The sequence below is a fragment of the Carassius gibelio genome, chromosome B14, assembly GCF_023724105.1.
Source record: "Carassius gibelio isolate Cgi1373 ecotype wild population from Czech Republic chromosome B14, carGib1.2-hapl.c, whole genome shotgun sequence".
In the NCBI taxonomy this organism is placed as follows: domain Eukaryota; kingdom Metazoa; phylum Chordata; class Actinopteri; order Cypriniformes; family Cyprinidae; genus Carassius; species Carassius gibelio.
The window spans coordinates 14,663,369-14,682,465 of NC_068409.1; the positions used below are offsets into that span (position 1 = coordinate 14,663,369).

Here is a 19,097-nt window from a genome sequence, read left to right on the forward strand (position 1 = left end):
CTAAACAGGATATAAACATGCATCTGAAATTACAAGATGATGATGATGATGGACAAGCCATTGTATTTCTCATTTCTATTCTCTATTATGAAATGGCTGTTTACAAAAGAACAAACTGTTCCTTGACGATACTAGTGGCCGTGTTGATTTAATAATACAGAATTAATTTTTATTTAATAATTCACAATTTTTTAGATTTAAAATATTGTTATGAGGTTTCCATAGTTTAAATACTAAAATACACAATGTATAATGTCTGCACACATGTAGTCGTTACCGACCCTACTAACAACCCACGCACCCTCCAATAATTTAATATAATAATAACTAATTTCGCTTTGTATTTGTATATTTCTTATTTGCCATTTTCTTTTGAACTCAAATGAGTCTGCAGCGATGGCTACAGTTTAGTCCTAAAGGGGGCGGTATTGACCAGGCCTCTACATCTCTTCAAAAGACATTAGGCCAAACTTTTTGATTAAACACTTTACTTAATCCTAGCGTATGAATGCTATTCGAAGACTAGATTGAATGTTTTTTAAGATTTTGTCTACACTGTCCAATTCTCAGTTTTGGGGAAAATAGTAGTAGTAGTAGTAGTAGTAGCTAGTAATTATAATAATAACAATATCCTAAATAGGCCTATTTCCTACCATATCAATAAAGAAGCTCAGAATATAAACTACAACCATTTCCTATAATTATATTATTTTTCAGTTATTTGGATGTAAAACTATAAATTTGTAGTTATAATTAATAAAATTACAGATTGTTCTTTTAACATCAAAATAATCAATAAATGAAGCCCTTTATCCGAGAAGATGACATTGTTTGTGTTTATTCACTTAATTTAAAAACAGACAGAAAACAGACAGAGATAATAATGAGGCTGGTTACTCAGACATGATATCAAACTTAAAAGAAGTTGTAAATGTAAATTGAATCATACATAACATCTCCCATAATCCAAATGAAGGATCGCACAAGCACACAGGGGCTGTAAAGCATCCTTGGAAATGATAACATTATTCTCACCAAAGGTGCCAAGTCACTTTACAGCTGATGTCCCTGTCAATCAAACTGCCCCATATGCAAATACTCAAAAATCTGCTGATGCTCCGACACAGAGAATGATTTTCTCATGTGTGGTGATCCAATATTTGACCGCAGGCAAACATGAGTACACTTGGTGTGCATGACCCTTGAGACTTAATCCTTAAATGAGTGCTAGGGATCAGCTCAGACAGATTTCAATATGTAATTTCAGAACTACGACAGACAAACATACGGCATTAAGTAGTGTAAATTACTGTTTACCACACAGTATACAGTGCGTCTATACCAGTCAAGTGTAAATGCATGCTGTAGACAGTCTGACAGAGGTGATGTTTATGTATATGATATACCCTTTCAAGTGCCCCATGAAATATGTTTATTTGTGTGAAATGTATATAAAAAAGCAATTATCTCACCTTACTGTACCAACAGAGCACTCAATCACCCTAAACCCAGAATCCATTTTATGTGAAATGCTGAAACGTTGTGAAGATTAACTTGATTGTATAAAACATCAGCAAGAATCCTCTCTTCTCCTGTTTTTGCCCTCTTGGGAAACTGAAATATAATAATAGCAGTCTAAGCAAGGTGCATTAATGAACGCTGAAATGTAATCATTCCTACATTTTATGTGAAATCACACTGTACAAACCTCCTAATGCTTTATTTTTTCACCTCTCCCGTTGTGCATCAGACCATTTTATTTCCCTCATGTATTTCAGCACTAAACTAATATGGAAACCTTATTGGATTTCAGATCACCTGCAGCTTCCATTTATAGTATACATAATATAGAACATTTCCTACCACTCTCTCTCATACCATAGAAACCTTGCTGTGTCATTCTGTCTTTACATCTAAATGAACTCACAATCAGCAAAAAGCAATCAGTTCCTTCCAAGTTTGACTCGAGTCGGACCTATTGTCACATTCCAATACTCTCTAACACATTGTCAAAACGTACTGTACAAAAAAGCAAAGGGTCAATCCCTTTTATATTTACGTAGATTTAAAAAAATAATAAGGTTAATAACTAATACTGGTTTGAAAAGTCTTGCACGTTATTTTTTATCTTTGGTTCTTTGGTACAACTTTCCGAGTCCATGTAATGCCTTCATCATTAGATTACAGACAGCTGCATAGATTTAGTCTTCATTTATTCACCCTCATGTTGTTGCAAAATGGTATGACCTTGATAAAATCTTTCTTCCTTAGATTCCAACAACGACAATATATTAGTCATATTTCAGAATGTAACTTCATTTTGTGTCCCATGAAAGAAAGTCAGTCATATTGCTTTGAGTAAACATGTGAGGTGAGTAAATGATGTCAGAATTTTCTTTTTCTTTTTCTACACTACCATTCAAAAATTCGGCATTGGTAAGATTTTCAACGTTTTTGAAAGAAGCTCACTAAGTCTGCATTTATTTGATCAAAAATACTGTGAAAACAGTTTTTTTTTTACACTGTACACCAGTTTTCAAAATCACATGATCATTCAAAAATTTTTCTAATATGGAGAATTACTGCTCATGAAACATTTCGTATTATTAGCAATTTTGAAAACCATTTCGCTGCTTCATATTTTTGTGGAAATTTTATATTTTTTAGAATTCTATGCTGAATCGAATTTATTTATCAACAATAAAAAAGCCTTTTTGTCACGTTTGAACATTTTAATGCATCCTTGCTGATTAAATTTCTCAGGAAAATCTTACTGACCCAAACTTTTGAACAATAGTGTATTTTTTTCTTCCATCACACAGTCATCATACTGTACTGTATTCAACCTACGGCAAAATCCACAATGCTTTACATTCAATATTTAAAGGACACTTTGGTCGACAACGAAATCAGGCTGAAGTATAAATCATCAAGTGCTTCCTACAGATCTTCAGACATGCCTCCCCTCTTCACCTGCAGACCGCCGGCCCAGCCACGGGGGCAGGTGTTGTAGCTGCGCACTCCAGGAGAGCGCAGACCCGAATCCTCAGACTCCACCGAGGCGTCCGAGTCGGTCAGTGAGCGGGTGTTGTACAAGCGAACCGGAGAGTGGATCATGCGGGTGGGAGAGGGACTGGTAAGGGTGGGCGACTGAGCGCCCAGGATCCGTGGCTGAAATGGACTGACAGGACTGTGTTCATAAGGCACGATCCCGCCGCTCACCGGGGACATGGGCAGACTGTGGCCACCCAGCGCCCTGGGAGACGGACTGTTTTTCCGCTTTGCAGCATTGATGATGTTTTTGGCCAAAATGCGGTGGTTGGTTTTGGTGTCCTGGCTGACGGCCGGAGACTGGCACCTGGTTTCCCAGGGTGGAGACACTGGAGAGGTGGCGGTCGGCTTGAAGATGGTACCTGGAGATGCTGTGGTTGCAATGGGCTTGTGGATAGGGCTTGGGGAAGGGCATGTTGTGACGGGTTTATGGATGGGTCGGGTCGAGGGGGAGATTGGAGTGGGCTTGTAGATTGGAGTGGAGGATGTAGAGGTCACTAGAGGGCTACTGGGGGACCAGACGGCGCTGGAAAGCACCTCAGGGCTGGTGAAGCGTCTAGTGAGGTTGGGCGTCCTGGAGGTTGGGGTGGTGGAGCCGGAGTTATTGACTGGTGCCGGGGTCTCCGCCTTAATCTGATAAGACAAAAGATAAGAAAAGATTACTCTTAGAGGTGAGACATCACTTTAATGTAGTGTCTCTATATCACTAAATACACTCACAGACACACACACTGAATAATAAAAGGACTCAACAGTAAGGATTTTTCTGTTTGCCATAGTTCAAATTGTATATATTATATATCTTTAATATTATGTTTATTAATTATATATTTTTATTTCATTTAATATAATAAAATATTTAATAATACAACATATAATTGTATATTTACATTTTAAAGTTAATAATTTAAATGCATAACTTAAGTTACTATTATTTTAAAATTATGTTATTCAATAGAATCCTTTTGAATAAAACTAATTAAAGATAATATTTTTAAATGTTTTATCATTTTAAAATATTTTAACATTAACATTAAAAAATTGTTAACTTATGTATTATAGGATATTTTTTTTTACCTTACTTTATTTTTGTTTTACAGCAGAATCTGATTTTGTCCCATATTTTTTTATGATTATTGCATTATCGATTCTGTCAGTTTGTTACTGTGAAGCTGCATTAAAAAAAAAAATTTCACACATCTAAATTAAAATGATCACATTTTGAGATTATTTACAAACATTTGCTAGGTGGATATATAATAGCTAGACATTATGATAGAGCAAATTAACTTGCAACCAAATGACACAAAAACAAGGAATAAAATTTGTGAGGCATAAAAAAATATATATACACAATCAAATATATATGGTGTTGATCCATTAGTACATGTGGCAGTTCATTCAATTAGACCAAAACTAGCTCAGCACACCTTCCTTACTGTTGAGCCCTGCATAACATGTCACGATTCATTTATTTTCTTTTTTGCTATAAATGTAGATAGTAAGGAATGTTAGTGTACAGGAACAAAGATATCATTACACACAAAGTACAACAACAGCAGAACAATCCTGGATCCAAAGGTTCAATAACCATTCAAAAATCCAAGCTTTCCAAGTTCATGCCAGTAACAGGTTAGCCTCTAAACCACCAGTGAAACATCTAAAACACCTCCTGCAGCACTGCATGCAATTTCAGATGTGGTTATCGATATCAGGCCTTCTCATGCACCGTGTGATTATGTCAAGCTGTTTATTTTTGACCAATGTCTGAGTAGTTTCCCAGCACAGCACGATACCATGCCATCTTCAGATCGCTTGCATTCACTCTGCCAACACCACTAACCTTTACTGAGATATGCATACGCACTGCTGAGGCTGCTGGGGATGTTTTCACCTCCAGTAAATGTGTTTTTCCAAGCATGAGGGAGGCCAGAGGTCAGGCCTTTAGCCTAAAGCTCAAGCCCACAGCGGCCAGTTTCGCCTCAGATGTGCATTTTCAGGGGGCAGGCCAGGAATGTGTGGGGCACATACATATTCAGTCGGCGTTAAAAAAGTGTCTAATTTCATTTTGGGTCAGAGCACTACGCGTCGGGTGGCTCTGATGCGCATATCTTTGTTTTGTTGCTACAAGTGTATAGATAAAAACGACTCTGTGGGAAAGCCGGCCTGGGATTCTCATTGCAGGATAGATACAACCAAAAACTGAAACAACTGATTAGACGGGATACTGCAAATGAAAGAAGAAATCCCACAGGAAATTCAACAGATCAGTCAACAGAGGAAGATAAACACAGTATGAAAACAAGAGACAGAAAAGAAAGTGTTTCATGGTTTTAATGAAACAGAGTAGACAAAATCATTTGAAAGAGAAGAAGCTAGAATGAAACAGTTAGTTTGAAAACAACCAGCATTAAAATAGGTACTATGTACTGCACGTAGTTATAAAATAAAATGAAATGATGGCTTTGTTTAATCCGAGACCTGCAGTGGAACACACAGCAGTGTATGCACCCTAACTGTTGCGCAGCATGCAAGTTGTAAACTAGAACTATAAATCAAAGAGAAGCACACAGAACTAATTAAGAAAAAGAACAGTGCGGGTGCCATAACATGAAGAGGGTCTCATATCCTCCTACTCATATTAAATTGTGTTTCGTACATCATAAAAGGCAAGACTCCATCTGCTAAACTGCTTATGAGGTTGTACTAACTCCAACCTGAAAACTTGGAGGCAAGCGTTGGAAAATGACACACTGGTCTTGTACCTAAAATATATCTGGCATGAGCACAAAACTGAATAAACTGTAGGTCTGAAACACAAAGCTGCACTAAATTACAATGTCTTGGTAAAAAAAAATATTTAAGGTTAAATTTATGGCCCTCTGGTGGCCAGTTTATGAGTTACAATTAAAGGTCAGTTTAACAGGTAGGACCTGAGATTTATTGCCTAAACATGCAATAATAAACAAGAAACAACAAAAACAAATCTGACCAAGTGTGCTAGATTTCAAGTTTCTTGTAGGCCTATTTTTTGTAACTTACTGCTCTCTTATTACATTTAAGTGGACAGTCAGTGTCCAATACGTGTCCTTTTCAGTTTTCTTCCAATATACTTTGGTCTGAAGAGTACATACAGCAAAGAAGAGAAGAAATGGAAAGGTTTAAAAGAATGAAGAGGGTTTCCACACCTGTGGGCTGATTCCAGCTTTTTTGGTGGAGAACGTGGGACGTGGTGCTTGGACGCCAGAGCGAGGTGAAGCCACACGTTCTGGAGCTAAAGGTGACACTGGGGAACTGATGCTGCCTGCTGTGATGGGACTGAGAGGCGTCATAGGAGGTGAAAAGCAATGGGCTGACCGATAGCCGGCAGATGGGCTGTACGGCGATGGCAAAGGGCTTGTTGGAAGGGAAGATTGTCTGGAGTAGGAGTGAGCGGTCACGACAGGTTTAGGAGCTGGGGCGGCTCTGGGAAGAGTGCTGTAGGGATCTTTCGTTGGGTTGAAGATGAAGAGGGATGAGTTTAGCTGGTATGGCTGATGTTTGGACAGCTCCATCTCGATTTTGGTGCAGCCGTTCTCCAAAGGCATCTCTGGAGGTGGAGCTGGAGCAGGAGCTGGCGATTTGGCAAGGACAGTCTTTTTCTGAATGGCCTGCTGAGTTTGAAGTGTCTTTGAAATTTCTGCACTTATATTGGAGGAGTTTACTATGGCCTTCACTCGACCGGGCATGTTGGATTGATATACCCACGAAGGAGGCAAGGACATGGTAGGAGAGGGTGATCTCAGGTCCTTGCTGTCATGGACATACCTTTCCATCCTCGACTGGCGTTTGGCAAACAGTTCAGCTCCTTTTCCTGAAGCATTGGTCAGGGCCTGCTCCGGCTTGTGCTCCATCCTGGCACGCGTTCTGGAGCTTTTCAAACTCGAGGCCCACTCTGGCACCGCAGCTTCCTCGTGAACGTCCTCGTCCTTGGCCAGGAAGTTTGAGGCTTCGGCCCCAAGAGCCAGCAGCTCCTCCTCCTGCCCTGCGTCTGGCTGGGGTTTTTTCTTCTTTTCATCTGCACACTGCACCAAGGACAGGAGTTCGGGATTGGGAGCCACTTTTGGTTTCTCCTGAAACGTGAACATCGACTTACGGGTTGCTCTGCGAGCCCGGCCCTCATCGAGGATCCCCGTTTTGATGGGAGCTACAGATCTCTTCTCACTCAAGAGGTCAGGGACAAATGTAGGCTTGGGGACATATGGGCGGATGTAGTAAGAAGAAGGCTGAGGTGAGGCAGCATGGCCTGTGTTAGGTGGAGGAGGGCTGGAGTAGCTGGGGAGAGGAGGAGTCGGATATGAAGGTGGAAGTGGTGGTGGAGAGAAAACAGGTCTTGGGTGCACTGGGGGAGTTGTAGAGTCATGGGCTGGATGGATGGCCATGACTGGACTTGTAGCTTCAGAGGATCCTACTGTTGTTGGGGAGAAAAATGGGCGAGCTGTTCTGTTCATGATGGTGGGCTGTTTAGTCAGCGTCTTATCTGCTTTTCCATTGCATTGTGCATTGTATCCATTTGGGGTTTCTTTATTGTGTGCTCCATTGGCTTCAGCTTCATCTTCACCAGTTCTGTCTTTAACAGCTGAGTTACTGTCACTTCTACGAGTAACCTCATCCTTCACATGCTCTGTGAGGTCTTCTGAAAGCTCCTCATCCTTCTCATTGACGGGGAGAAAGTGTCTATCTTGGCTGCTTTCTTCTGCTACATCCTCCCGTGTTACCTCACTAGCATCTTCCATGCCACTCCCAGTACTGTGGATTCTGCCGGCCGACCACGTGAGACCTGTCTTGAGGTTCCTGCGATTCAACTCTTTGTCCTGGTCCTCAGTCGAGCGTTTGTCCCATGTCTGTGGACTTTCAAAAGATGAATCAATCACATTCTTAGATGCCTCCGCTCCCCCTCCTCCAACGCTTACGAGTGTGAAAGCGTTCACTCTCTGTCTGCGCCGGTTGAAAAGCTGGACGCCTTTAGAGTTGGAATTGGCCTGGAGCTGAGCAGCAATGATCTGACTCTTGGTTCGTGCCTCCTTCAGCTCCTTTTCCGACAAACTGGCACTTCTGCTGAGGTCTGGAATGGCAGAAAAAAACACAACAATCAAATCAAGAGAAAATTTTAAAAAGCTAAGCTAAGTATTGCTCAACCCCGCTTTTGTGCACAACCCACCAAGTATCCACAAGTCTTATGAGAGAAAAGTTATTTTAAATGCTCGTAACTGTTTCAGCCTAACAAAGAGTGTTACATATAATATCACAGGCTTTTTATTAGAGAGAGTAATTGGGCAGGTTTTGGCAAATATTAACTTGCTTTATATTTTATTTCATGATCTCAGCATTGCTGTCACAATTATTTGGTTGCTATTTAATTTTCAGCTATAGTAGCAATGTGCTCAAATGGGAGGATAATTATTTTAAAACTCCAGAAGATTATATGTCTTTTAAGTAATTCTAGCCTCCATGAGTCACCCTGTTAATAAGGATGAATCATATTCGTTTGTCGACTTTTTTTGCGGACAGACTTATAAAAGAAATGCTGACACATTAAGTTCAAGGATTTGTGGTCAGAATTATTCTTTTCACAGTTTGCTGTGATTCACGGAGCCTGCAGGCAAATTTTTGTAGACCGTATAATGCTTTCACACATTTATAGTTCTAAGTACCTCCTGTAAATAAATCGTAATGCTGATATTTGCAGTTCTACCCATATTTTGGCAAAGATGTATGTTAAAACAGTTATCTATTTGTTGAAAATGGCAAAGGTTTATTGACTGGGCTAAAAAGCCCCATTCCGAGCTGCAGAAAGTATTTCCTTCACCATGGGCTCTAGTCCCTCCCTTAGCATTCCTCAACTGCCGAGAAAATTCCCTGCTTGAGACTGCAGCATGCCTTGAGAAATCTCTCTGAGGCACAGGAACCATGTCTATTTGCTGACATCCTGACAGGTTCATGCCTTTCCATCATCAACTTCCAAGACAAACTCTACATTTAAATGCTTGAACTTTGACCTATTTTGATATATTGTGGCATCAAAGTTTCAGTAAATAAAACAAGATCCTGCCTACAAATGAATGAGCGCTTCGGGAAAGGAACATAACTTTTAAAACACAAAACGTCAACATCTTATACCAGAACATTACATCCTGAGGAACAGACTGTTAACAATTACATCACTGGCTGTACGGCTTGACTCAATATAAGCATGGTTAACCTGTGCAAACACAATCTGTTTCCCTAATAGACCTTTGAATAATTAACCACTTTAGGTTTCCCTGAGGTAGTTCTTAGCTTTTATCCTCAACCCCAGACTTGGCTGCAAACCTGAAAACAATTTTGTGAAGGTTTTTTCTCTATCCAAGCAGGTAGGTCTTTGTCTTGCCAGAGCCGCAAGGAGCGTTAAAAAGTTAGTAAAAAAGACAGAGTTCTAAGTTTGTCCCATTTGTTTTATGTGCAAGTTTGCCAGACTGAAAGGAGCTTTTATATCACATGGCATAAACTTATAATAGAGTATAATGTGCATCTGCCTTTCATTCCATCAGCAAAAACACATTTTTATTCAGTCAGGCCATGCAACACAACCTCTAGCACTGGGATAAAAAAGCTCTCAATTTTCCTTCTTTTCGGATATTAATCTTTACGGTGTTCCAAAAGATTAACTTTTTATAACTCTAGAGAAAAATTCAATAGTTCATAAATATAGATAGAGTTTTCTTTTTTTAATAAATAAAATAAAAATTATGAATTTACTTGATTCAGTTTTAATTTGTTCCTTATTCTTATAAATTTCCCTTCCATATCAGAGCCAGACCAGAATAGTTCATTGAATAGCTATGACTTCACTCCCTGACTACTTTCTACTTTTTAAATAAATAAACACACTATAAAATTGTGGTAATGTGCAAAAAAAGAGGTTGATTAGGTAACTAATTTAACACATTTTAACACATGAAGCACATTTTAGTTTTTATACACTGTACAATCAAAAAAAAACGTAAAAAAAAAAATACATTATGTCTGAGATCCACAAAGTGCAATTTGTCACTTTAATTTCAAAACAGTGATGTTCTTTTCATTCTGCCTATTGTCTGTCTAAACACAACACAAAGTGGCAACCAGTTTGGTTGATCTTTTAAAACAGCATGTATTCACTGCAAAATATTGCTCTCGTCTCGCTTTAAATAGTCATCACATAATATAATTTAAACGATCATGTCATCAGACCTCAGAACTTAAACATGACTTCATCACATGACTTTCACAGATCTACGCGTTTTATTAAGCAAATAGGCTACCGTTTTTTAACTTTCCAGAAGCACCGGGTCAAACTAAACTTCTCTTACCTTAATTATCTCAGAATACAGTCTCTTTTGTTGCTGCTTCGCGAGCTTTTCTAATTTAACTTCATGTGTTTCCTCCACTCCCCCTTTAGCAGCGAGAGCCTGGATCGGATTTCGTGTCGTTGCGAATGATGATCTCTCGCGCGCTCCAAATGCGCATCGAGCGTGAGGCGGGCAGCTGGGGCACTGTACGAGGCTTGCGCTTCACTTTTGCTTTTTTTTAAGGATGCCTATGCTGTGTGACGTTCCTGGCAGACTTTGCTTTCTCTGTTTTTTTTGTGTTTTTTTTTTGCTTACAGATTCAACAGCGAAGAGCAGAATAGACTTAGAAAGCGGGGCTAGTTGTCACGCGGGAGATCGTCACAAGGGCTATAGTCAGAAACTATGAGGTTTTAAGCCAAAAGTCCAATTAGACACGTTTCTCTAGAAGTGGTTTTGCAGCAACTCTCTCTTATATATATATTTATATCACCCACATGTTGATATAAACTGTTACAACCTTAAAACCCATTCCTTTTTTAAATGAAAGTAGAAGTAGAGTGATAGCCTCAGTCACCATTCACTGTCATTTAATGGGGAAAATATGCAATGAAAGAGAACGGTGACTGAGGCTGTCATTTCTTGACTTTCTGCCGAACATCTCCATTTGTGTTCTACAGCAGAAAGAAAAGCATGTGGGTTTCAAAGGACACGAGGGTGAGCAAATAATGACAACACTTTCATTTTTCGGTGAACTATCCCTTTGTTTTCGTTACCAGAGTCATGGATGTAGGAAAGATTCATATTTATGATTGCTATGGCCTTGGATGTACTTCAATAATCACATACAGAATATTTAAGGTTGCACATTCTGTTCCACACCAAATTAAGTGGCCACATTTCATCAGTGTCAAGTATAAAGAATCGATGTGCCAGCTCTTTCAGAGGATTGGATGTCAGGGGAGAGAGCCATCCGGCAAACACACTCGCTTGGATGGATGGGACACCTGAGCCTCAAGGGTGGAGATCAATTTAGACCACAGAGGTTTGCTTGCTTAGCTTATTCATCATGCCTGAATCGTAACCCTCAACTTATCATTAACAGAAGAGAAACACAAGAACTTCCTTAAACCTAAAAAATTAGGAGTTCAGGGAAAGGAATAATTTTTCCATTTGGTTGACACTGAGCTTCGTATGATATGTGGGCTCTCAGTTCGGACAGATGAGGGAAACTCCCTCACAGCTTGAGGATTTGGGGAACTGGCAGACATAAGGGTTGTATATCAAAGGTCAGATTCTCCTGTCGGATGTTATGGTTCGCTGGGAGGAAGGGATAAAATGACAGTTTTGCTCTGGGAAATGTATGCGAGTACATGAGGAGTGATGAGACCAGAAAGGACTAAAACCATGAATGTGCAATTACTGTATACATCACTGTACTGTATTTGGAGACTGGTCGTAGTCTGCTACCTTACTCTCAAGCAGAACAACATTCACAGAATAGCTTCTACAGATCAGTTCTGATTCTGAGAAATGCCTTGTAACTGACCTGCTATTATGAAATGTACAGCTGTGGCCATAAATTACTGTAGATTTGTAAAGCTGCAAAATGAAAAATTAGATGATAGAAAAAAAGATTATCTGTCAGTTAACAGACAAATTGTATAAGGTCAGGGGGGTTATGACTTTGGGTATATAAGTCCTCTTTTATTCACCGTATCTGGATTCAGTACTTTATTTTTGCATTGTATGTATTGGCTTATAAAAGAAAGAAGAAGAAAATTAATAAGAGTGACATTTTTCAAGAGGTATGTAAACTCTCAAAAAAAAAGGACTACAACTCTACCAATCATAAATAAGTTATGAATTAATGCATTTATCATATACAGTGTTAATAAGAAATGTATTACAATTTATATTATTAGCAAAACAATTAAATTTTAGAATATCTTTTAAAAAAATGACAGCAGTACTAAAACTGGATGAACTGTGCAAAAGTTTGTGTAAAACCTGATGATCATGATCTCCAGCATGATTTGAGAAGATCCAAAATGCAATCTTGTGCTGACTGTTTGTAAAAAAAAAAAAACACACAAAAAATTGATTAATGTCCTAAAAGTAGTGTAGAATTAAAATCCTAAAACATTCTGAGAAAAAATTGCTCTCAGACTTTTGGATCACACTGTATCATTTTTCAGTCAAATGCTATAAGCATCTGGAGATGCAAGAAAGAGAAGCATAACATTCTGCGTCTCATCAAATCATGATACTGTGTGGCGACATCAATCCCATACAAGGAGAGAGAGAATGAAAGAAAAAGAGAAAATGCTGACATTTACTTCAGCATCTCTTCCTAGGAACAGTATGAAACCAATATAAAGTGACTGAATTAGCTGTTCCGCCTCAGCCTTTCCACATCCTCCCCTCTCGCCATTTTACACACTCCAAAGCTGTAACAACATCATAACAACCTCTTGAATTCTGCAAAAACAGTTTCAGACTGCCTCAAATGGGTCTGAATTCTCATCAGCAGGGTTGTAAAACCCCCCTGTCACACAGTCACTGGTGTGAACTGCCGCCTACTGCACTTACAATGGGTGCCTGGTCATCTGCAAACCTTATTATGCATTCTTTCCAGATAACATTACCCACAGCTTGAGCATTATGGTCAGTGGGTATGAAGTGAAGAGCTATTACTGTACGGCTCATCTGCGTCTGTGAGGAAACAAATGTGTCACTGAGGGTTTAGTAAGAACTGATGTCTAAACGTTTAATGGATAGCAGTATGTTACGCCAGTCTATCTATCTGATGGGTCTTAGGCCTCTGTAGGGCCTGTAAAAGCATTCAACTTTTAAAGAATAAAATTGGCTTGACTCACTAATTTATTTTAAATTTATCACATGACTCTACTGAATACATAACTCTGATTGGTTAATCACAAAATTCTGCAGTCTGCCGTATTAAGACTATAATTACACTAATTGTAACATTATCATTCCAATTTGCACCCATTCAATTTCCTACATAGTTTTGTAAGTTGTGCTAGTAATTTTTTATCATATAATAGGTATTCCTAAACTTGTTTTGGCCTATACTATTTACTTTAAGTCCTACTAAGATTATAAGCAAATATTTTAATAATTAACAACACTTTTGGTTGCTCACGGTTCTCTGATATTTGTTTATGGCCACATGCCATCCAGGTAAACTAGTAAATTGCATGTTTCTTAGTAAGTGTTTTATTTTAATTGCTTTAGTGTTCATTTTATTCGTTTGTTTTATAATTTTAAAACCCCTGCATTTGAACTGACTCTCTAATCCATTTAAATGATGAACTCTGCGGTATACTCGATTCTGATTGGTTAATTGCAACATTCTGCAGTCAGTTTTTAAAAATGTTTTAATTATTAGCTTTTCATCAACTCACAACCTCAGTAAGGAAACCCTGATTTTATAGTAATAATAAAAAAATAAAAATAAACTCTTGTGTTTGCAATCATTTATTAAGCATTCATGTCAGGGTGCCGATCTGTTTTTTGCCAATTTTTCCTTACATATTACACACCCAAGGGATAAAGTATACTGTAATATATCACGTTCTTCAGATTCAGGTCTATAAAAGAAATAAGGAAGAAAATATTTACTTGTTTTCCGCTCCATCTGGCAAGACGTCAAGCCTGGCTTTGCTTTGACTCCGCAGCGGTCATCTTTCTCTAAAATGTTAGTACTGTGCCTCTCCAGGGACGTGTTTGCTCCAATCTTGTTGAGGGTGGAGGATGTTGTAGTGGTAGGCCCACCCCAGCTATCCCCTCTTCTAGCAGGCTCATGTTTGCACTCCATCCCAGCCTGCTTCACTCCGTCCTTGCCTAAGAGATTCTCTTCTTTCGGCGAGCCCCCTTTTAGCCGACACGCTAGCCTGGGTGTGATAAAGTTTTCTTTTTCTCAGCTGGGGCCTACGTTTGGTTTGTAAGAGCTGGTTTCGGGATCCCGGATTGTTTTATGCTTCCCGACTTCCACGAAGAAACACGGATCAAACGCAGGATCAAAGTCAAACCAAAGCTCTACATTTTGCTGGATGCTTTCTTCACCATAATCCTTCAGAGTAGACGCGCTACCGCCCAGAGATGAGCTGAGAAATGTACTTTTGCTTTCAATCCACACAATATTATTCAAACTCTAACAAGACCTCCCTGGAGGTATTTCTCAATGCACCCTGGATCAGTTCCCATGGAAAAGGGCCAAGAAAATTTCACAAGTGGGATGTGCTCTTTTGCAAATGCGGCAAAGGCTGGGAGACTATCCTCTGTTCTATTTGCGTCTGTTTTCGATCTTACATCCAGATTTTTGTCTTTCTTTTTGAGTCACCAAAACATGTCCCTCGAGTTTATCGCAATCTCCCCGAGACAGAGTGTTTCTTTAAAGGCACGCGTAGCCCTTGGTCTCAAAACGTTTGAACAATGTCAAGATGAAGGGCAGTGCTTGGTGCTTTCCTGTCGTTTCATTAGCACATGAAAAAACACATTTAGCCAAAAGGTCGTCCAAATGTTCTGACTGCAGCTATTGTAGTTGCTAAACTTTCAAGCAGAGCTTTATTGTGCTCAGTCCATTTGTTTGGATTTTTAAACAGATAGGTTCTGTAGTTCTCATTCTTTATCCCTGTATTACTGATCAAATCTCTCTGGGTGGTTTAAGCCAAGTGATATGATCTCTAACCCAACATCAAGAGCAGACATATAGTTTATTTGCTTGTTTCAGATCTGGTCCAGAGAGGCTCCTCGGGCAACTATATGGTTTATCCAGACAGGGCTTAATGTCTTAACCTCTTGTTGTGTAGTTAAAATGAAAGGCCACTGCATGAACTTCCACTGCTGCCAGAGGACGAGGCAGTGATTTTCCTCTCAACTGCTACTTCCTGAAACATACAAGATGCAGACTCTCAGTTAACATATACCATGCTAATATATTCAAAAGATAAAGAATATTACCATTTTAAATCTGAACTAGATGAGGTGAGAAACCTCGTGAAGAAAATATTCCTCTTTTTTATTATACTGTGTGAAGGAGGGGTATTTCCTCTGGCACTGTGCACTTGATATCATTTGTGAAAATGACACCCCACCCATTGTCAAATCAGTGGGAGGAATGAACTGCGTTTCCTACATGTGAAGTTGAAACAATGCATATCTCATTTTCCGCCTGACTAATATCAAGGAGACAGGATAAGGAAAGGAATAGGTGTTGACCAATTAGGAGTTTTTATTTTATTAAACAGACTGTAGAGGAAGGAAGGTCAATATTTTTCGAAGCTGGAACATGTGAAATCTGTGCAGAAAGACTCACAGATTTTATAATATTTTTTCAATCCAATTGTACATTTCGTCCTCTAAATATTTGTACTAAATTGTCTGAGGACATTATTTTATGATCATTTATTGTAACACTCAAGGGTGATTAACACAATTTAACCTTATTTAAATCCATTTTTTCTTTTTTTTTTCTTCTCAAAACCACTGCCAAAAGTCCACAGATTCCACTTGGACCACCTAAAAACCCACTAAACCCTAAATTACTACTAAACTGTTCTCAGTATAAGAACCCAAACTAAAACCTTACGTTTTTGGTGAACCATTCCTTTTAAAAAGTCATGATTTTTAAAGATTTCAGTGATGGAGTCACTATAAATAATAAATATCTTTCAGTTTCTGTATAAGGAAAGGCTTTGACTGTTTCAGTTGCATGTTGAAACAGGACAGTGAGTAAATTGGCAATTGTACAAATAGCCGAGTCTAGTCTCAATAGCACTGAATCACCCTGTCAGCTGAGTGTTGTCTCTCTCACATCCTGTAGGCTACTGCAAGAGTCTCATGAGGTAATAAGACCCCATTAGTCTTCATCACCCCCTTTCAAACACTGTTTTAACTAATAACACCTATGACAAATGAGTGGTCTGTTTCACTCTTCCAGTGATTAACTCGACCCCTGTGCGTTTATGTTTGGGAGTTTACGTCCCAAAGTGGCCACAAAAACGACACCCACTGTTCATGCCCTCCATGCCCTCCTCCACAAATAAAGACAATCAACTCAACAAAACAAACACTCTCACCCACAAAAGCCTCTCACAAGCTCTCTGCCTTTCACTGCTTGAGACGAAACATAAAGAGCAGTTGCTTTGTTTTGTAATGCATTTGTAACAGATTTTAGTGCAGCCTTGGTGAGAATAAAACCCTCATAAAAAAATGTATACGGAATTGTTTCATCAAATTTTTCAAGATCCGTTGGTTTTTGTTCCTCATTGTTTTGTTAAAGTGGCCTAATGTAAATAATATTGCATTTAATTCCTTATATTAAGCATGTCACATTTTACTGTACATCAGGGAAGCTCAGACTATCAACTTTTAAAATTCAGTTTAATTGCATTCGTGAATGTTCCTCATAAAGTTACGAGCTAATTAGCAATCAGCTAAATCTTTTACTCGCCAAAATATCTTGAAGGCTGGAAGCTGGTTGAAAGAAGGTTGAAAGCTGATGCATCACAGTGCATTTGAACTACAAGGCAAATTGTATGTTAAAAATGAGTATAATGATAAATCCTTAAGCGTTTTAAAGTGTCAGAGTATGCTTATCTTATCTGATTTCACTTTCCAGATATTTACATAAAACTTTAACATACCAGCATATCTGCATGGCTCACTCACATATCTCTAACGATTTGCCATCCTTTGATTTACGAGTCATTCCAATCCACTGAGGGCATACCTGGCTCATAAACCAATCTGATGAGCTGCATTGAGCTCTACCCATCACATTCCATATGTTATCAGTCCCGAGGCACCGGATGCAGGTACTGGGAGATAGTATTTGTGTGTGTTTTGGGGTGTATCCATTACAGTGCATAATATAAGCAGTAATGGTGTATGTAACGGTGTCTGACACAGCGTTTTGATAGACCCTTCGGGGCCCGACAGGTCTCTCTAATCTCCCAGATCCATTACAGCCCTCCAGGGCCAGATCCTTCAAGCGTATGCCACGGCACAATGCAGAGACCTGCTCTTCAACTCAACTTCTTTCGCACAAAGGCCTATTGAAACACCTGTAAGTGGCCTGAAAAATAATTTGGGGGTTGCACTCTACATTTGGCATTCTTTGAGAGTAATTCTCAGCAGATAGCCGGCATGCCTTGACTTGCACAGGTTGATGACAGACAGCAAAAACACCATTAGTTTTAAACTTCAATGAGGCTCAGAGACATGGTGCTTGCTTTATAAGGGTACTAAGTATATAGTGGGCACATATATAAATTATACAGGAAAACATGGGGATGTGTTTTCAATAGCAAGCTGAATAATGACACAGCTGTCTTTTTTCGAGCACAATTTAAACTAGTCTAATAGTTGAAGTTAACCTATTCTGTTATTGTATGATATCTGTATTGTATATACCACTATATAAATGTGACATGAAGTCTGCAGAGAATCACTTAGAAGAAGAATAAAATAATAAACCAGGTGCTTTGGCATAAAGTGTAAACACTCAAATTGTTTCAATTACATTTTATATGGCTCATTAAAGAGCCAGAGGCACATAAAAAGAAGAACAAGCCTTTCTGGACTCTGATAAAGTAGTGAATCCATTACTAAACTTATCTAGCAGATAAAACTTTAGTAGCATTAAAACGCTGTGACTTAATAAGTCTTATGAATTATGCCACTCTATAAAATTTCAGATCAGATAAAGGTCAGCGACAGATGCTTAGCATGACGTCTCAGCTAAACAGAACCCCTGCCTAATGCATAAGTCATTACTGTCGCTAAGAAACCCCAGCACCGGATATTCATTCTACTGTTACTGCACGCTGCTCACATTTATCATCATGAGAATCACATGCAGGCAGGACAAAGAACAGCCAAACAGGGAACACATGAAGCCCATTGCCAGTGAGATTATTCCTCCACGGGAGGAGAGTGAAGTTAACATCCTGAATTAATCAACCCAAATATTTAAAAAGACTTCAGAAACATTCCTCCCGTTTGCAGCTGGCTACCTCACACAGTAGGTTCTTCAAGGATGCAGTTCGCGATTCAACAGGTGATAAAGCTGTTTGTTGATAACACTATGCCAAGAGAAAACTCAGTGAAAGTCTGGAGCTGATGGTAGACTCACCTGTACTCCCAAGTGCTTCGGTGTGTATGTGATGGCTAGTTTGTACAGCCCCTTTTCAGGTCCTCCTTGCATTCACCTCCCCCTCTGTCTCACATGGAGTCACGCTCTCGTTCTCGTTCTCGCTCTCTCTTTCTTTCTCGCAGACCGAAAGAAGGGAAAAGGGGGTGTGGACGAGCAGGAATTGGAACACAGAGTTCTTTGTCTGCCTTCTTCATATGGTTTCCTTCAAGCATGCATACTGAACACATTATGCCATTATATATTTTCATATTTAAAGTTGAGGACCGGTGTGCACTTTGCACTTCGTCCCGCTCAAATTTTTACACTGGACAGGGGAATAGAACGTATGCAGCATCTGCATGCACTAAAACTGCCAATATGCACTTGTTTCTGATTGCTAGGAGTTATAAAAAGTAACCAGTGTCGAGTGTTTTCTCTTGAGAAGAATAAAGTGTAAAACAAAAGGGCCTTGCAGATTGGTTTCACAGACGTGGAGAGCCCCCGCAAGGATTCTTGAGCTGCGTGTTGAAGCAAAGTAA

The 19,097-nt window shown here is 39.2% G+C and overlaps 1 protein-coding gene across 1 annotated transcript; it reads right to left on the bottom strand.

Annotated features, from left to right (window-relative positions):
* Nucleotides 1-817: 817 nt before the first annotated feature.
* LOC127971468 (synaptopodin) lies at nt 818-18,708 on the bottom strand. Its single transcript, XM_052574490.1, has 4 exons — nt 18,559-18,708; nt 14,043-15,310; nt 6,240-8,155; nt 818-3,684 (listed from the first exon to the last, which is right to left on the bottom strand). The coding sequence occupies exons 2-4, from the start codon at nt 14,236-14,238 to the stop codon at nt 2,941-2,943; spliced, it is 2,856 nt and encodes a 951-aa protein (XP_052430450.1). The 5' UTR covers nt 14,239-15,310; nt 18,559-18,708; the 3' UTR covers nt 818-2,940.
* Between the last annotated feature and the right edge of the window lie 389 nt (nt 18,709-19,097).